Below are 15,651 nucleotides of genomic sequence, written 5' to 3' on the forward strand. Positions count from 1 at the left end.
TCCTATTACAAAAAAAGTTTGCTGAACCCCACCAGAGAGTAAAAGCTACTCTAGTCCCACTGTAAAGAGATCAACCCTCAAAAAGATCAAGTTGATTCTTAAGTAACTTAACTGCCTGCCAGAACAAAGTCCAATCCTCTTTTAAAACAAAACAATACATAGCACTCAACAAAATTTACTAAATCCAGCATCCAATCAAAAATTACTACAAAGAATCAGAAAAATGTGACCCACAATGAGGAAAAAAACAGTCAATAAAGATACGGAAAAGACAGAGGTGACAGAATGAAAAGATAAGGAATTAAGAGAGAAAATATAAATACCTACAGGTATACAGCAAATCATTCAAAACTTTTGGCTTAAAAAATAATCATGATTTTGTTTATGAATCTGGAATTTGGGCAGGGCTCAGAAGGAAAGTCTACATAGCATCAGGTGTGGCAACTTGACTTGAGATCTAAAAGACCTACTTCCAAGACAACTAACTACTATGGCTGGAAAGTTGGTGCTGGTTATTGGCTGGGAGCTAAGTAGCTAAGGCTTCGGCCTTTGGTTCGTTTCTTCATGGGCTTCTCCATTTGATGTGGGTTTTCTCACAAAATGGTAGACAGGTATCAGAGAGAGAATCACATAAAAGAGAGAAAACAAGGTAGAAGTTGTATACTTTTTATGACCCAGGCTTAGAAATAACAGTGTCATAACATCCATATTCTCAGGTAACAGATCCACAAGGGCCTGACCAGTTTCAAGTGAGGAGACATAGATGCCATCTCTTGATTAGGCAGTAGCAAAGTTGTAGAAGGGCATGTGCAACAGAAAGTAATGTGGGGCACGTGGGTGGCTCCAGTTGGTTAAGCATCTGTCTTTGGCTCAGGTCATGGTCCTGGGGTCCTAGGATCGAGCCCCACATCATTGGGCTCCCTGCTCAATGCGGAATCTGCTTCTCCCTCTGCGTCTGTTCCCCACCCCCCCACTCATGCTCTCTCTCATGTTCTCTCTGGTGCTTTCTAATGTGCGCTCTCTCTCAAATAAAATCTTTAAAAAAAAAGAAAAGAATGTGAGCATACTGGAAAATATAGTCTGTCATAAAGATGCTAAAAGAATTAAAAGAAAACATGAGCACAATGTGGATTGATGAAAAATATTTTTAAAAATGGAATTTGTAGACATGAAAAAATATCTGAAATAAAAAATTCACTGGATGGAACTAACAGCAGTTTAAACATTGCAGAAGACTGTGAACATAATGATATAAGAAACTCTCCAAAATTAAGCACAGAAAACAAAAAGCTCTCATCCCTCATTAAAATAAATAGAATACCAGTGATCTGTGAGGCAGTATAAAGCAGACTAACATGTAATTGGAGTCCCAGGAAAAAAGGGGGTTAGATAGAAATCATTTGAAAGAATTATAGCCAAAATTTTTCCAAATTCAATGAAAAGTATCCACAGATTCATGAAGGTCAATGAATTACAAGAAGGATAAATACAGAGAAATCCACAACAGGATAAGTCATAATTACACTGCTTAAAAAAAAAATAGTGATAAAAAAAATCTTAAAAGCAGCAGGGGAGGATGAGGAGACACATTAAATACAGAGAAACAAAGGTAAGACAGACAACAAACTTCCTATTAGAAACAATTATGGAACAGCATCTTTAAAGTGTTAAAGAAACAACCTAGAATTCAGTACCCGATGAAATATATCTTAAAAATAAAGACAAAACAGGGGTGCCTAGGTAGTTCAGTCAGTTAAGCATCTGACTCTTGATTTTGGCTGAGGTCATGATCTCGGGGTTGTTGGGTCGAAGCCCAAGTCCGGTTCCCGTTCAGCAGGAAGTCTGCTGGAAAGTCTCTCTCTCTCTTCCTCTGCCCCTCCCCCCACTTGCACGCACTCTCTCTCTCTCCAAAAATAAATAAATCTTTAAAAAAAATAAGTAAAATAAAGACAAAATAGAGACTTTTCAAACAAGCAAAAGCTGTGAGAATTGATCACCAAAAAATTTGCACAATGAGTAATGTTAAAGAAAGTTCTTCAGAAGGAAGGAAATACCAAATAGAAATGTGAATCTATGAAAAGTAATAAAGAGTACTGGAAATAATAAATATGTAAGTGAATAGAAAACATTTTTCACATTTAAAAATTTTTCTAAAGGGACGTCTGGGTGGCTCAGTCGGTTAAGCATCTGCCTTTGGCTCAGGTCATGATCCCAGGGTCCTGGGATCAAGTCCAGCATTGGGCTCTTGCTCAGTGGGGAGCCTGCTTCTCCCTCTGCCTGCCACTACCCCTGTTTGTGCTCTCTCTCTCTCTCTGACAAATAAATAAAATCTTTTTAAAAAAATAAAAATAAAAAAATTTTCTAAAGGTAACTGTTTAAAGCAATATGTTGTGGGCTTTATAAGAAATGGAGAAATAAAGAACATACAACAGCAGCATAAAGGAAAATGGGGAAATGAGAGTAAAGAGTTTAAGATTCTTGAATTATATGTTAAATGTAATATTATTTGAAGGTAGACTGTGATAAGCTAAATATGCATATTGTAAATCTTAGAACCACTAACGTTTTAAAACAACATTAAAATAAAGACACATACTTAATAAGCTAATAGTAAAGAGCAATTAAATTGATATCAACAATAGAATTATTGTGGAAAGAGCCCAAATGTCCATCAACTAATGAATGGATAAAGAAGATCTGGCATATAGAAAACTTCCAAACTCATTCTATGAGGCCAGCATTACCATGATCCCAAAACCAGACAAAAGACCCACCAAAAAGGAGAATTACAGATGAATATCCCTGATGAATATGGATGTAAAAATTCTCACCAAGATGCTAGCTAGTAGGATCCAACAGTACATTAAAAGGATTATTCACCACGACCAAGTGGGATTTATTCCTGGGAGGCAAGGGTGGTTCAACAACTGCAAATCAATGTGATACACCACATTAATAAAAGAAAGGACAAGAACCATATGATCCTCACAATAGATGCAGAAAAATCATTTCACAAACACAGCATCCTTTCTTGATTAAAACTCTCTGCAGCATAGGGATAGAGGGAACATACGTCAATATCATAAAAGCCATATATATAAAACCCACAGCGAATATCTTCCTCAGTGAGAAAAGATTGAGAGCTTTTTCCCTAAGGTCAGGATGGGGATGTCCACACGACAGGGATGTCCACACTCACCACTGTTGTTCAAAATAGTACTAAAAGTCCTAGCCTCAGTAATCAGACAACAAAAAGAAAAAAAAGCATTCAAATCAGCAAAGAAGTCAAACTTTTGCTCTTCGCAGATGACATGATACTTTATGTAGAAAACCCAAAAGACTCCACCCCAAAATTGCTAAAACTCATATAGGAATTCAGCAAAGTGGCAGGATATAAAATCAATGCCCAGAAATCAGTTGCATTTCTATACACTAATGAGACAGAAGAAAGAGAAATCAAGGAATCAATCCCATTTACAATCGTACCAAAAACCATAAGATACCTAGGAATATACCTAATCAGAGGTAAAAGATCTGTACTTTGAAAACTATAGAACACTCATGAAAGAAATTGAGGAAGACACAAAGAAATGGAAAAAATTTCCATGCTCATGGATTAGAAGAACAAATATTGTTAAAATATCTACGTTACCCAGAGCAATCGATACATTCAATGCAATCCCTATCAAAATACCATCAATATTTTTCACAGAGGCAGAACAAATAATCCTAAAATTTGTATGGAACCAGAAAAGACCCTGAATAGTCAAAGGAATGTTGAAAAAGAAAACTAAAGCTGGTGGCATCATAATTCTGAACTTCAAGCTGTATCACAAAGTTGTAATCACCACAACAGTATGGTACTGGCACAAAAACAGACACAAAGATCAATGGAACAGAATAGAGAACACAGAAATGGACCCTCAACTCTATAGTCAACTAATCTTCAACAAAACAGGAAAGAATATCCAATGGAAAAAAGTCTCTTCAACAAATGGTGTTAGGAAAACAGGACAGCCACCTGCAAAAGAATGAACTGGACCATTTTCTTACCCATATACAAGAATAAACTCAAAATGAATGAAAGACCTAAATGTGAGACAGGAATCCATTAAAATCCTAGAGGAGAACACAGGCAGCAACCTCTTCGACCTCGGCCACAGCAACTTCTTGCTAGACACATCTTCAAAGGCATGGGAAAAAAAAGCAAAAATGAACAACTAGGACCTCATCAAGATAAAAAGCTTTTGCCCAGCAAAGGAAACAGTCAACAAAACTAAAAGACAACCTACAGATTACTAGAAGATATTTGCAAGTGTCTTATCAGATAAAGGGCTAGTATCCAAAATCTATAAAGAACTTACCAAACTCAACATCCAAAAAACATATAATCCAGTCGAGAAATGGGTGGAAGACATGAACAGACATTTCTGCAAAGAAGACATACAAATGGCCAACAGACACATGAAAAAATGCTCAACATCACTCGGCATCAGGGAAATACAAGTCAAAAAACCACAATGAGATCCTACCTCACACCAGTCAGACTGGCTAAAATTAACAAGTCAGGAAACAACAGATGTTGGTGAGGATGTGGAGAAAGGGGAACATTCTTACACTGTTGGTGAAAATGCAAGCTAGTACAGCCACTCTGGAAAACAGTATGGAGGTTCCTCAAAAAGCTGAAAATAGAGCTACCCTATGACCCAGCAATTGCACTACTAGGTATTTATCCAAAGGATACAAACATAGTGGGACACCTGGATGGCTCAGTTGGTTAAGCGTCTGCCTTTGGCTCAGGTCATGATCCCAGGGTCCTGGGATCAAGTCCTACATCGGGCTCCTTGCTCAGCGGGGAGCCTGCTTCTCCCTCTGCCTGTCATTCCCCCTGCTTGTGCTCACTCTCTCTATCTCTCTGACAAATAAATAAATAAAATCTAAAAAAAAAAAAAATACAAACACAGGGTACCTGTACCTCAATGTTTATAGCAACAATGTCCACAATAGCCAAAATATGGAAAGAGCCCAGATGTCCATCGACAGATGAATGGATAAAGAAGATGTGTTGTGTATATACAATGGAATATTACTCAGCCATCAAAACAAATGAAATCTTACCTTTTGCAATGATATGGATGGAACTAGTGGGTATTATGCTAACCAAAATATGTCAATCAGAGAAAGACAATTATCACATGATTTCACTCATATGTGGAATTTAAGAAACATAACAGATGAACACAGGGGACAGGAGGGAAAAATAAAATAAGACGAAATCAGAGAGGGAGACAAACCATAAGAAACACTTAACTATAGGAAACAAATTGAGGGCTGTTGGAGGGGAGGTGGGTGAGGGGATGGGTTAACTGGGTGATGGGTATTAAGAAGGGCACTTGAAATAACGAGTATTGGGTGTTATATGCAATTGATGAATCACTAAATTCTACTTCTGAAACTAATAATACACTATATGTTAATTAATTCATTTTAAATAAAAACTTTATAAAACTACAATAAAAAAGATTTGGCATAGATAGATAAATACACACACACACACACACACACACACACACACACACACACACACACACACGATGGAATATTACTCAGCCATCAAAAAGAATGAAATCTTGCCATTTGCAACAAAGTGGATGGAGCTTAAGTGTATTATGCTAAGCAAAACAAGTCAATCAGAGAAAGACAAATACCATATGATTTCACTCATACGTAGAATTTAAGAAACAAAAATGATGAACATAAGGGAAGGGGGCAAAAGGAGAGGGAAGCAAGCCATAAGGGACTCTTAACTATAGAGAACAAACTGAGGAGTGATGGAGGGGAAGTGGGTGGGGGATGGGCTAAATGGATGATGGGTATTAAGGAGGGCACTTGTGATGAGCACTGGGTGTTATATATAAGTAATGAATCACTAAATTCTATTCCTGAAACCAATATTACACCATACAATAACTAACTAGAATTTAAATACTTGAAACAAGCAACAATAAAAAAGATTAGTAAAATTGATAAATCTCTAGCCAGTCTGACCAGAGACACCAAAAAGAGAAATGATAAAAGTTATCAATACCAGGTATAAAAGAAAAGATATTACTACAGTTCCAAAAGAAATTAAATAATTGAATATCAGAAACAACTCATCAATAAATTAATTTAGATAAAATGAAACAAATTCTTTTAAAAACACAAATTTTCAAAACTGATTCAAGATAAAACAGAAAATAAATTAAAGAAATAAGACTATAAAAAAAAACTTCACACAAAGCAAATGCTGGGAATAGATGGTTTAAATGGCGAATTTCATCAAACATCTGAGGAAGAAATAATAGAAATTTTACTTGAGCTCTTAGACAACAGAGGAGGAAACATTTTCCAATTCATTATTTATGGGGCCAGTATTATCCAATAACAAAATTAGACTAAGAATAATAAACAGAAATGATAAGCCAATATCCCTTATGAATAGAAACATAAAATTCTTCAACAAAATATTAATAACTCAGAACGAAAAATACATTTAAAAAAGACTTAAAAACTAATTGAAGAGATATAACACCAAAAGCACAATGTGTAAAATACACAAATTAAAATTAAAAACTTGTGGGCACCTGGGTGGCTCAATCGTTAAGTGTTTGCCTTCAGCTCAGGTCACGATCCCAGAGTCCTGGGATCGAGCCCGTGTCAGTCCCTGATCAGAGGGAAGCCTGCTTCTCCCTCTCCCACTCCCCCTGCTTGTGTTTCCTCTCTCGCTATCTCTCTCTGTCAAATAAATAAATAAAATCTTTAAAAAAATTAAATTAAATTAAAAAGTTGTGATTAAAAACTTGTGTGAAAAGGCAACCCAGAGACTGGGAGTAAATATCAGAAAATCATATATCTGATAAAGGATTAATATCTAGAATATACAAAGAACTCCTAAAACTCAACAAGAAAACAAAAACCCAACCCAAAAACAGACAAAGGAGTTGAATAAACATTTCATCAAAGAAGATACCAAATGGCCAATAAGCCCATGAAAAGAGGCTCAACATCACTAACCACTGAAGAAATGGAAGTCAAAACCATGCGACAGCACTTCACACTCATTAGGATGATTATAATAAAAAAAAAAAAGGAAGGAAGGAAAAGAAAAGGAAAGGAAAGGAAACGAAATGAAACGAAAGGAAAGGAAAGGAAAAAGAAAAGAAAGGAAACAAATGTTGGTGTGGATTGGAGAAACTGGAATGTTTGTACAGTGTTGGGGGATGTAAAACGGTGCAGCTGCTGTGAAATCAGTAAGGTGGTACTCAAAAAATCAAACACAATTACCACTGATCAGACAATTCCACTTCTGAGTATATTCACAAAAATAACTGAAAGCCAGGACTCAAACAGATATTTGTACACCCATGTTCACAGCAGCATTATTTACAATAGCCATAAGGTGAAAACAACCCAAACATCCACTGATGGATGAATGGATAAACAAAATCTGGTATATACATACAAAAGAATATTATTCAGACTCAAAAGGGAATGAAATTCTGATATATATAAAGTTCTTTTTGTTCAATGTTTTAAATGATAATGGAATTTATGACTACCAATGTTCTCCTTCAACTAGATTCTAGGAAATCCTGATTTTTTTTAATTTATCATTTATCTCACTGTTAAACTATCAACCTTTCTCTTCAAAACAAAACAAGCCAGTATAACTTTCAGTATTTTACTTAACATTCTTCTGTTCTTTACTATTTCAATAAATTTCTTCATGACATGAAAATCATTGTAATGGTGTATAAGTATGAATGGCATATATTTTTTATAATGATAAAAAGGGCAAGATCATATTTAATAAAATTTGCAGAAATTTTGATGAAGGCAAACCAAACACAAGCAGAAATTTTATTTTGTTCCTGCTCAGCTTAATATTTTAGTACTTACCCTTTCAAACTGGTGTGTACTTTAAATGTTCCATATTAAACTATACTCTAATTTTTTGACAATTATGAACAAATTTTGAAACTCTTCCCAAGAATACTGCCTTTACAAACAGAAAAGGCAAAAAACTTCCCTATTTTCCATCTAATTACAGCATTATCCACTCAAAGGATATTTCATTTTCTTAGGGTATATGACCCTGCCCCCTCTTTGCCTTAGCATTTTTTCCCTAACTGCTGAGAGTCTCTCTTTTGGTGGGTGAGTCTTTTCTCTTCATTTATTTAACAGGTAAACAGTTTTAAATCTTATTCAAATTTTCATGAAGATTATTTCTTTGTAAATTTCTGGCATGGCTGTAGAACAGTACATTCCTCTAAAGAAAAGCACAGAAATATGAAAGTTTTCCAAATAAAAGTGATGTTGAGGGGCCCCTGGGTGGCTCAGTTGGTTAAGTGTCTGCCTTGGGCTCAGGTCATGATCCCAGCATCCTGGGATGGAGCCCTGTGCTGGGCTGCCTGCTCAGCAGGGAGTCTGCTTCTCTCTCTCCCTCTGCTTCCCCCCAGCTTATGCTCTCTTGCTCCCTCTCTCTTGATTGCTCTCTAATAAATAAATAAAATCTTTAAAAAAAAATTGATGTTGAATGCATGAACCCTACATGATACTTCAGTTGCTAGTGTGTCTATTCCTGAATTTAGAAATATTCTAACATTTAAAGCTATTTCACAAAGTAGCAGAGCGAACATATGGCAAAGTAAAAAATAATGTATTTTAATTAGACATATCAGAATCATAAGCCCATAGGGCTAAAAATGAGCTGAGAGGGTCAAATGATCTAACCATCTGTACCAGGTAAATACCGAGATTCAAAATTTTTCTGATAGGTAAATCACATTATCTTTGATCAGTTCTGATTTTTAAAAGTTTTCCTTATAAAGCCATAATTGGTCTCTGTCTAACTCCCATCTTTTGGACAGTTTTTTCTTATGAGGTCACACAAAAGAAATCTAATCCTCCACAAAGTATAAATCCCTCCAATTATGTAAAGAAAGCCCCCAAAGTCTTCAGCAGACTATATGTTCCCAATCTTTTTATTACATGGGTTGTTTTCAATTCCCTAATCATTCTACCCCTTTGTTCTGAGCACATTCTAGCTTTCCTTATCAGTGTTAGAAGGGAAAGCCAAAGTAGAACAGGATACACAGGTCTTCCTAGGCTTTATGCTTCCATTACTGCATCCTAAGGTCATATTAGTTCTTCTAGCAGCCACATCACTCTGTTAACTAAGATTAAATTTACTGTCAACCAAAATTACTAAAGATATTTTGCACTTCTTGCTTTGTCCTCCTTTCCCATCTTGAGCTTGATTTTTTTTTGGAAAAGGGGGGCAGAGGGATGCAGATTAAGTGTAGAATTATAATTTATTATTATTTCATCTATTTGAAATATAATAGTTTATTATCCACTAATACAGGGACGAGCATTCAATATCATTTTGATTTTAAAAACCACTTTAAGAAATACAAAACTTTTATATAAAAAAGAACCTCCTTTATTTTTTATATAAAAAGTGCTTTCCCTTTCTGAATGATTTAATCCTAAAGCTATGAGAAAGAACCAAGCAAGACAGGCACATGCATAAAAACGGGATATTGGAGGCTGTTCAAAGTGAGGAGTGCATTCACACGGGGGAGGGGAGCAAGTGTAGTACAGAGTGTTGGAGCCCATATGGAAGTGAGCAGAACTTCTGAAGAGGAGAGCAGCCAGGTATGGGGTGTTAGAGCCTGAGTGGGGTGATGAAGACATCCACACTACAAGGTGGGCCAATGCAGCATATAAGAGCCTTTGTGGAGTGAGAAGTCATCTACGTTGTAAGATAGCCTATTACGGAGTGTCAAGCCCAAAGGGGGATAAAAGAGGGCATTTATACCATGCAGTGAGGTTCTGGAGCCAAGAAGGGTTAGAAAAGTGGCCTGGCATGCAACATCAAAGCCCAAGTGAGCTGAAGAGAACATCCCACACAAGGGAGTGACTGATGTTAAGATGCCAGGGCCCAGACCAGGTTATCTGCAAATAGGGAAGTACAGAGAGAGTGAAAAGACAACAGCACAGGACAGATTGAGAGCCTAGATGGGGTGAAGGGGTACCTGTCGGGGAGGGGACAATGAGAGAAATGGAAGACTGCTTCCATGCAGGGGGATTAATGAGATAAGTAAGGAAGGATAAGAGAACCAACCAAGTTCTCATTCATGAAGAAGGGGTTTATCAATAGAAAGAGAAAAAACTAGACTAAACCCTGTTCACTCTGGATTAGAATTGGAAGTGTCGGTATGAATTTATGATCTGTGTATGTATGAAGACAGAGAAATAAATACAGATGTAAATATGTTTATGTATGTATGTGTATATGTTATGTACCTATATCCCCTTATTGAGAAGGCTCTGATATAGAAGCATCCCATAGCAATGAGCACACCCAATACAAAAACGGGTGTATTGGGTGTGCTCAATATATCAATCTGGTTTCTTTCTCTCTCTTTTTTTTAGATCTATTTATTTGAGAGAGGGTGCACAAGAGGGGGAGGGGGAGAGGGAGAGAGAGAAACTCGAGCAGAGTCCCCGCTGAGCACGGAGCCAGATGTGGGGCTCAATCTCACAAGCCTGAGACCACAACCTGAGCCGAAATCAAGCGTCAGATGCTTAACCGGCCAAGTCATCCAGGCATCTCACAAGATCTGGTTTTTAACTATTATTCTCCACTACAATACACCCGATCTTAGAGAAATGGGGCACAGAATATTGTGCCAGAACAAAAGAAATTGCTCAATAATCACAGAGACTATCAAAAGGTAATAGTGTCAACTGGAGGGGACTCCCACTGGCCAAATCTGAGGCAATTTGAGCACTGACACAAATGATAATAACAGATTTAAAGCAGGTAAGTAAAACAGTAAACTCTGAGTCCGTGCTGATATTAATAATTTTGAATAAAATGAAAGAAACTTTTCAATGGAGAAGTTTGGTAGATACTACCTTAATCATATAATAGAAGTAAACATCATCAGTAATGGGACAAAATGCAAATCATGTATCCCAAACAGTAAGATACAATGAATGACAAGCACAGAACATCACTTCTGTGCTACTTTTCCTAAAGATGTATAATCTGAAGTTACTCGTGAAGATCAAAGAAATGGAAATTAAGGGACATTCTTTAAAATAACTGGCCTATAATCTTCAAAAGTGCCGAGTCAAATAAAAAGTGAAGAAATGTTCCAGATTAAAGGAGAGTAAAGAGAAGGACAACCAAATTCAACCTGTGATTCAACTTTACTGGCACAATTGGTAGAACAGGAATGGGGCTGTAGAATTAAATATATCAGTGTTAATTTCCTAAGGATGTATTGTGGTTATGTAGGAGAATGTCTTTCTTTATAGGAATGACATACAGAAAGGATTCTGGAGAGTTGAGACATATATCAGCAACTTACTCTGAAACAATTCGGGGGAAAAAAACTGTACTGTACTTGGAACTCTTCTTTAAGTACGAGATTGGCTGCTGGAGTGGTGGGGGGTGGGAGGGATGGGGTGGCTGGGTGATAGACATTGGGAGGGTATGTGCTATGGAGAGTGCTGTGAATTGTGTAAGACTGTTGAATCACAGATCTGTACCTCTGAAACAAATAATGCAATATATGTTAAGAAAAAAAAAAGACAGCAGGAGGGGAAGAATGAAGCAGGGGAAATCAGAGGGGGAGAAGAACCATGAGAGACGATGGACTCTGAAAAACAAACTGAGGGTTCTACAGGGGAGGGGGGTGGGGGGATGGGTTGGCCCGGTGATGGGTATTAAAGAGGGCACGTACTGCATGGGGCACAGGGTGTTATACACAAACAATGAATCATGGAACACTACATCAAAAACTAATGATGTAATGTATGGTGATTAACATAACATAATAAAATAAAATTAAAACAAAACAAAACAATGCCCCTGCTCCAAATAAGTCAAGGTCAAAATAAATGAAGAGCTCAAGATGACATCCACCCCATTTGTCTAAGTCCTGGTGTTGTGTGGATGAAAAGCAACAGCCAGGTATGACAACAGGTGACACACCCAAAGTAATAGCCAAATTCGTTAGCATTTTTCCATTTCTAAACCATTCCTAAAGAAAATCACATATGGGTTCACACGATCTTCGTGGTAGTCCAGCAGAGCAATCATGCCATTTGGATTCATGTTTTCACCAATAAAGAACTGGTGGTTCTTGAAATTTGCAAAAATAAGAATAAAATAAATAAAATAAAATAAAATAATAAGGATAAAAATAGCTGTAAAGGTTAAATGAAATGAACGGGTAATGCATTTTAGCAAAGTATCTGATATTTTAAGTCTTTAAAAAATATAAGGTGCTGTTTTTATTTCTGGTATATACATATTTAGTACACAAGGACAAGAATTGGCATACTACTACCCAATGGGTGAACTCTGCCCATCACCTACTTTTTTAAGATAAAGTTTATTTACTTTTTTAAAGATTTTATTTATTTATTTGACAGAGAGAGAGACAGCAAGAGAGGGAACACAAGCAGGGGGAGTGGGAGAGGGAGAAGCAGGCTTCCTGCCGAGCAGGGAGCCTGATGCGGGACTCGATCCCAGAATCCTGGGATCATGACCTGAGCCGAAGGCAGATGCTTAATGACTGAGCCACCCAGGCACCCCTTTAAGATAAAGTTTAATTAGAATAGTTAAGTTTGGCCAGTGTGCATTGCCTATGGCTGCTTTCATGCAATAATGGCCTGAGTAGTCGCAAAAGAGACCCGATAGCCCAGAAGGCATAAAATGCTTGTTATCTGTTTTTTTCATAAGAAATTTGCTGATCTGGGGCACCTGGGTGGCTCACTCAGTTAAGCATCTGCCTTCAACTCAGGTCATGATCCCAGGGTCCTGGGATCAAGCCCCACAATGGGCTCCCTGCTCAGCAGGGAGTCTACTTCTCCCTCTCCCTCTGTGTACTCGCTTGCACACTCTCTCTTTCAAATAAATAAATTGGGCCCCTGGGTGGCTCAGTCGTTGGGTGTCTGCCTTCGGCTCAGGTCGTGGTCACGGGGTCCTGGGATTGAGTCCCACATCGGGCTTCCTGCTCGGCGGGGAGCCTGCTTCTCCCTCTCCCACTCCCCTTGCTTGTGTTCCCTCTTCTCGCTTTGTCTCTCTGTGTCAAATAGATAAATAAAACCTTAAAAAAATATAATAAATAAATAAATAAATCTTAAAAAACAAAAAAAGAAATTTGTTGATCTGTACCCTCAGTGAGAAAAACAAACTAAAATGGCACTTAGCGTGCAACTCTTGATCTTGGGGTTGTGGTTCAAGCCCCACATTGGGTGTAGAGATTACTTAAAAATAAAATCTTTTTTAAAAAGAAAAACAAACTAAAAATACAACGCTATAAAATGTTAAAATAGGGGCGCCTGGGTGGCTCAGTCATTAAGCGTCTGCCTTCGCCTCAGGTCATGATCCCAGGGTCCTGGGTTCAAGCCCCGCATCGGGCTCCCTGCTCCGCGGAGAGCCTGCTTCTCCCTCTCCCACTCCCCCTGCTTATGTTCCCTCTCTCGCTGTCTCTCTCTCTGTCAAAATAAATAAATTAAATCTTTAAAAAAAAAAAGTTAAAATAGATGATATAAGTGGGGCAAGATAATCAAGTTAGCTGGTTTCCATCTATCTCAATAAATTCAAAGCAATTGAAAACCATATGGTAATTTTCCTTTCCCTGAGAAAGTAAGCATTTCAAACCTGAAAATGTCCTTAGAGGTTCTAGGTTAAAATAATTTTTTTTCCAAATGGAAATACAAATTTGAGAATTACATGAATAGACTATACCTAAAGAACTTACTATTATCACTCCAGTTGTAGTTAATGCAATGCATTAAGGAAGGCATTCATTGCTTTGGGTCATAAGCAAAGCATATTTTTCCAAAATAAATCACATGAAAAGTACATTTAAGAAATCTCTATGTAAAAGGAACTGTGTAAAGTATTACAAAGAATTCACAAAAGACAAGACTGAGAAAACTTAAAACACAATCTAAAGGAATAGAAAAATAATCTCAAGGCTTATAAAAACCAGAGTTAAGTGCATTTCACTATAATTTCTATATTTCTTTCAATTTTATGTAAATAAAATAGATCACTTTGTCCAGTTAACCTACACAAATCAAAAAATCCAAAAATGTATTACCTGAATTGGATGTTTACTAAATGAGGCTGGGAGCCATCTGATTGCCAATAAGTCTCAAGATTGTCATCTCGTAATTGATCCACTCCAAATCCTAAAACACAAGTGACAGTGTTTTCATGAACAAGAAAGAGCTATATATTCCAAATATAAAATTCACATTTGTCTAGAAAATGTGATAGATAGGATGGTCAATACTGTAAAATTTAAATTAACTAGAATTCTTCCATCCTCTTCACCAGACCTCAACTCTTAGAATATGCACACAGAAGTTTATATTAGGGCAAGTGTTCTCGGTTGTTGGCTTTAATTTTTAAAGAATGTCTTCTAAATATACTCTAAAGACAGCACATATTCAAACCCAGTTTCTTACACTTTCTATAAGGTGGTAGTAAGAATGATCCTCATGTCCTGCAAAATCAGATTTTATTAAGTCCAATATGCCATATATCTTTCTTATGGCAACAAGAAGGACAACTTAGAAATATTTTCAAAAGTCATACACACTTTGAAACCAAATGTTTCTGATTAATCAAAAATTAGATTTGCCCAGAATCTCATATCATCTAGCCATTCTACATAACTGAAGTAAAAATATCCTGTATTATTTTTTCTTGATTAAAATCATTATAATTCATACTAATTATAGAAATAACTTAATGGTAAAGTATGGATTTCTCAAAAATATTTAAGAGAAATAAATTTAATTTACATTTTAATTTTTTCACTAAGTACTATATTCATTATGGATCAAATTCCAAAGGTAGAAAAAAGAACATTGTGGAAAGTCTCTATTCCCCCTCCCACTATCTAGTTTCCCTCTCCAAATATAATCAGTATTATCAGTTTTTTACATACTGTTTCACAGATACTATACACATATATAAGCAAATGCATATATCTTTTTTCCCCTCTACACAAATAATGGCATACCTTACAAAGTTCTACACTTTGCATTTCTTTTTCACTTAACATATCTAGAAGATTCTTCAGTATCAATAATAATATTAATAATAATAGCAGCAAACACTGATATCACATTTACTATGGGCCAGACACATTCTAAGTATCTTACATGATTATATTAATATTTATTTAACCCATATAAAAACTCAGTTAACCTAAACAGCTCCCACATTTTTTAAAAGTTATACAGTATCTCGCTGCCTGGAAATATCATAATTATTTAACGAAAACCCTAGAGGACATTTAGGCTGTTTCCAATGTTTTCCTGTTAAAACAACACTGCAGTAAACATCTACCTATCTATAATCTTTAAGTGCATATTAGTATTTCTGGAGGATGGATTTCTAGGAATAGAACCCTGGGTGATTTAAATTTTTAATTTGATAAATATTGCCAAATTCTCCTCCAAAATGCATCTTTACCAATAATGTACAAAAACACCTATTCCTCTACATAACTAGTAAAAATTAGGGTATTCTGAAATCTTTACACTAGGTTTTGAAGACATAGTATA

At 36.4% G+C, this 15,651-nt stretch overlaps 1 protein-coding gene across 4 annotated transcripts in view; it reads right to left on the minus strand.

Annotated features, from left to right (window-relative positions):
• ANAPC10 (anaphase promoting complex subunit 10) overlaps nucleotides 1–15,651 on the minus strand; it is a 221,523-nt gene that overhangs the window by 185,973 nt on the left and 19,899 nt on the right. For all 4 annotated transcript variants that reach the window (XM_027597815.2, XM_027597814.2, XM_027597812.2 and 1 more), the window contains exon 3: nucleotides 14,175–14,265. In XM_027597815.2, coding sequence (XP_027453616.1) covers nucleotides 14,175–14,265 — 91 coding nt within the window. The remainder of the gene's footprint in view (nucleotides 1–14,174; nucleotides 14,266–15,651) is intronic.

Source organism: Zalophus californianus, chromosome 2 (assembly GCF_009762305.2).
Source record: "Zalophus californianus isolate mZalCal1 chromosome 2, mZalCal1.pri.v2, whole genome shotgun sequence".
Lineage (NCBI taxonomy): Eukaryota > Metazoa > Chordata > Mammalia > Carnivora > Otariidae > Zalophus > Zalophus californianus.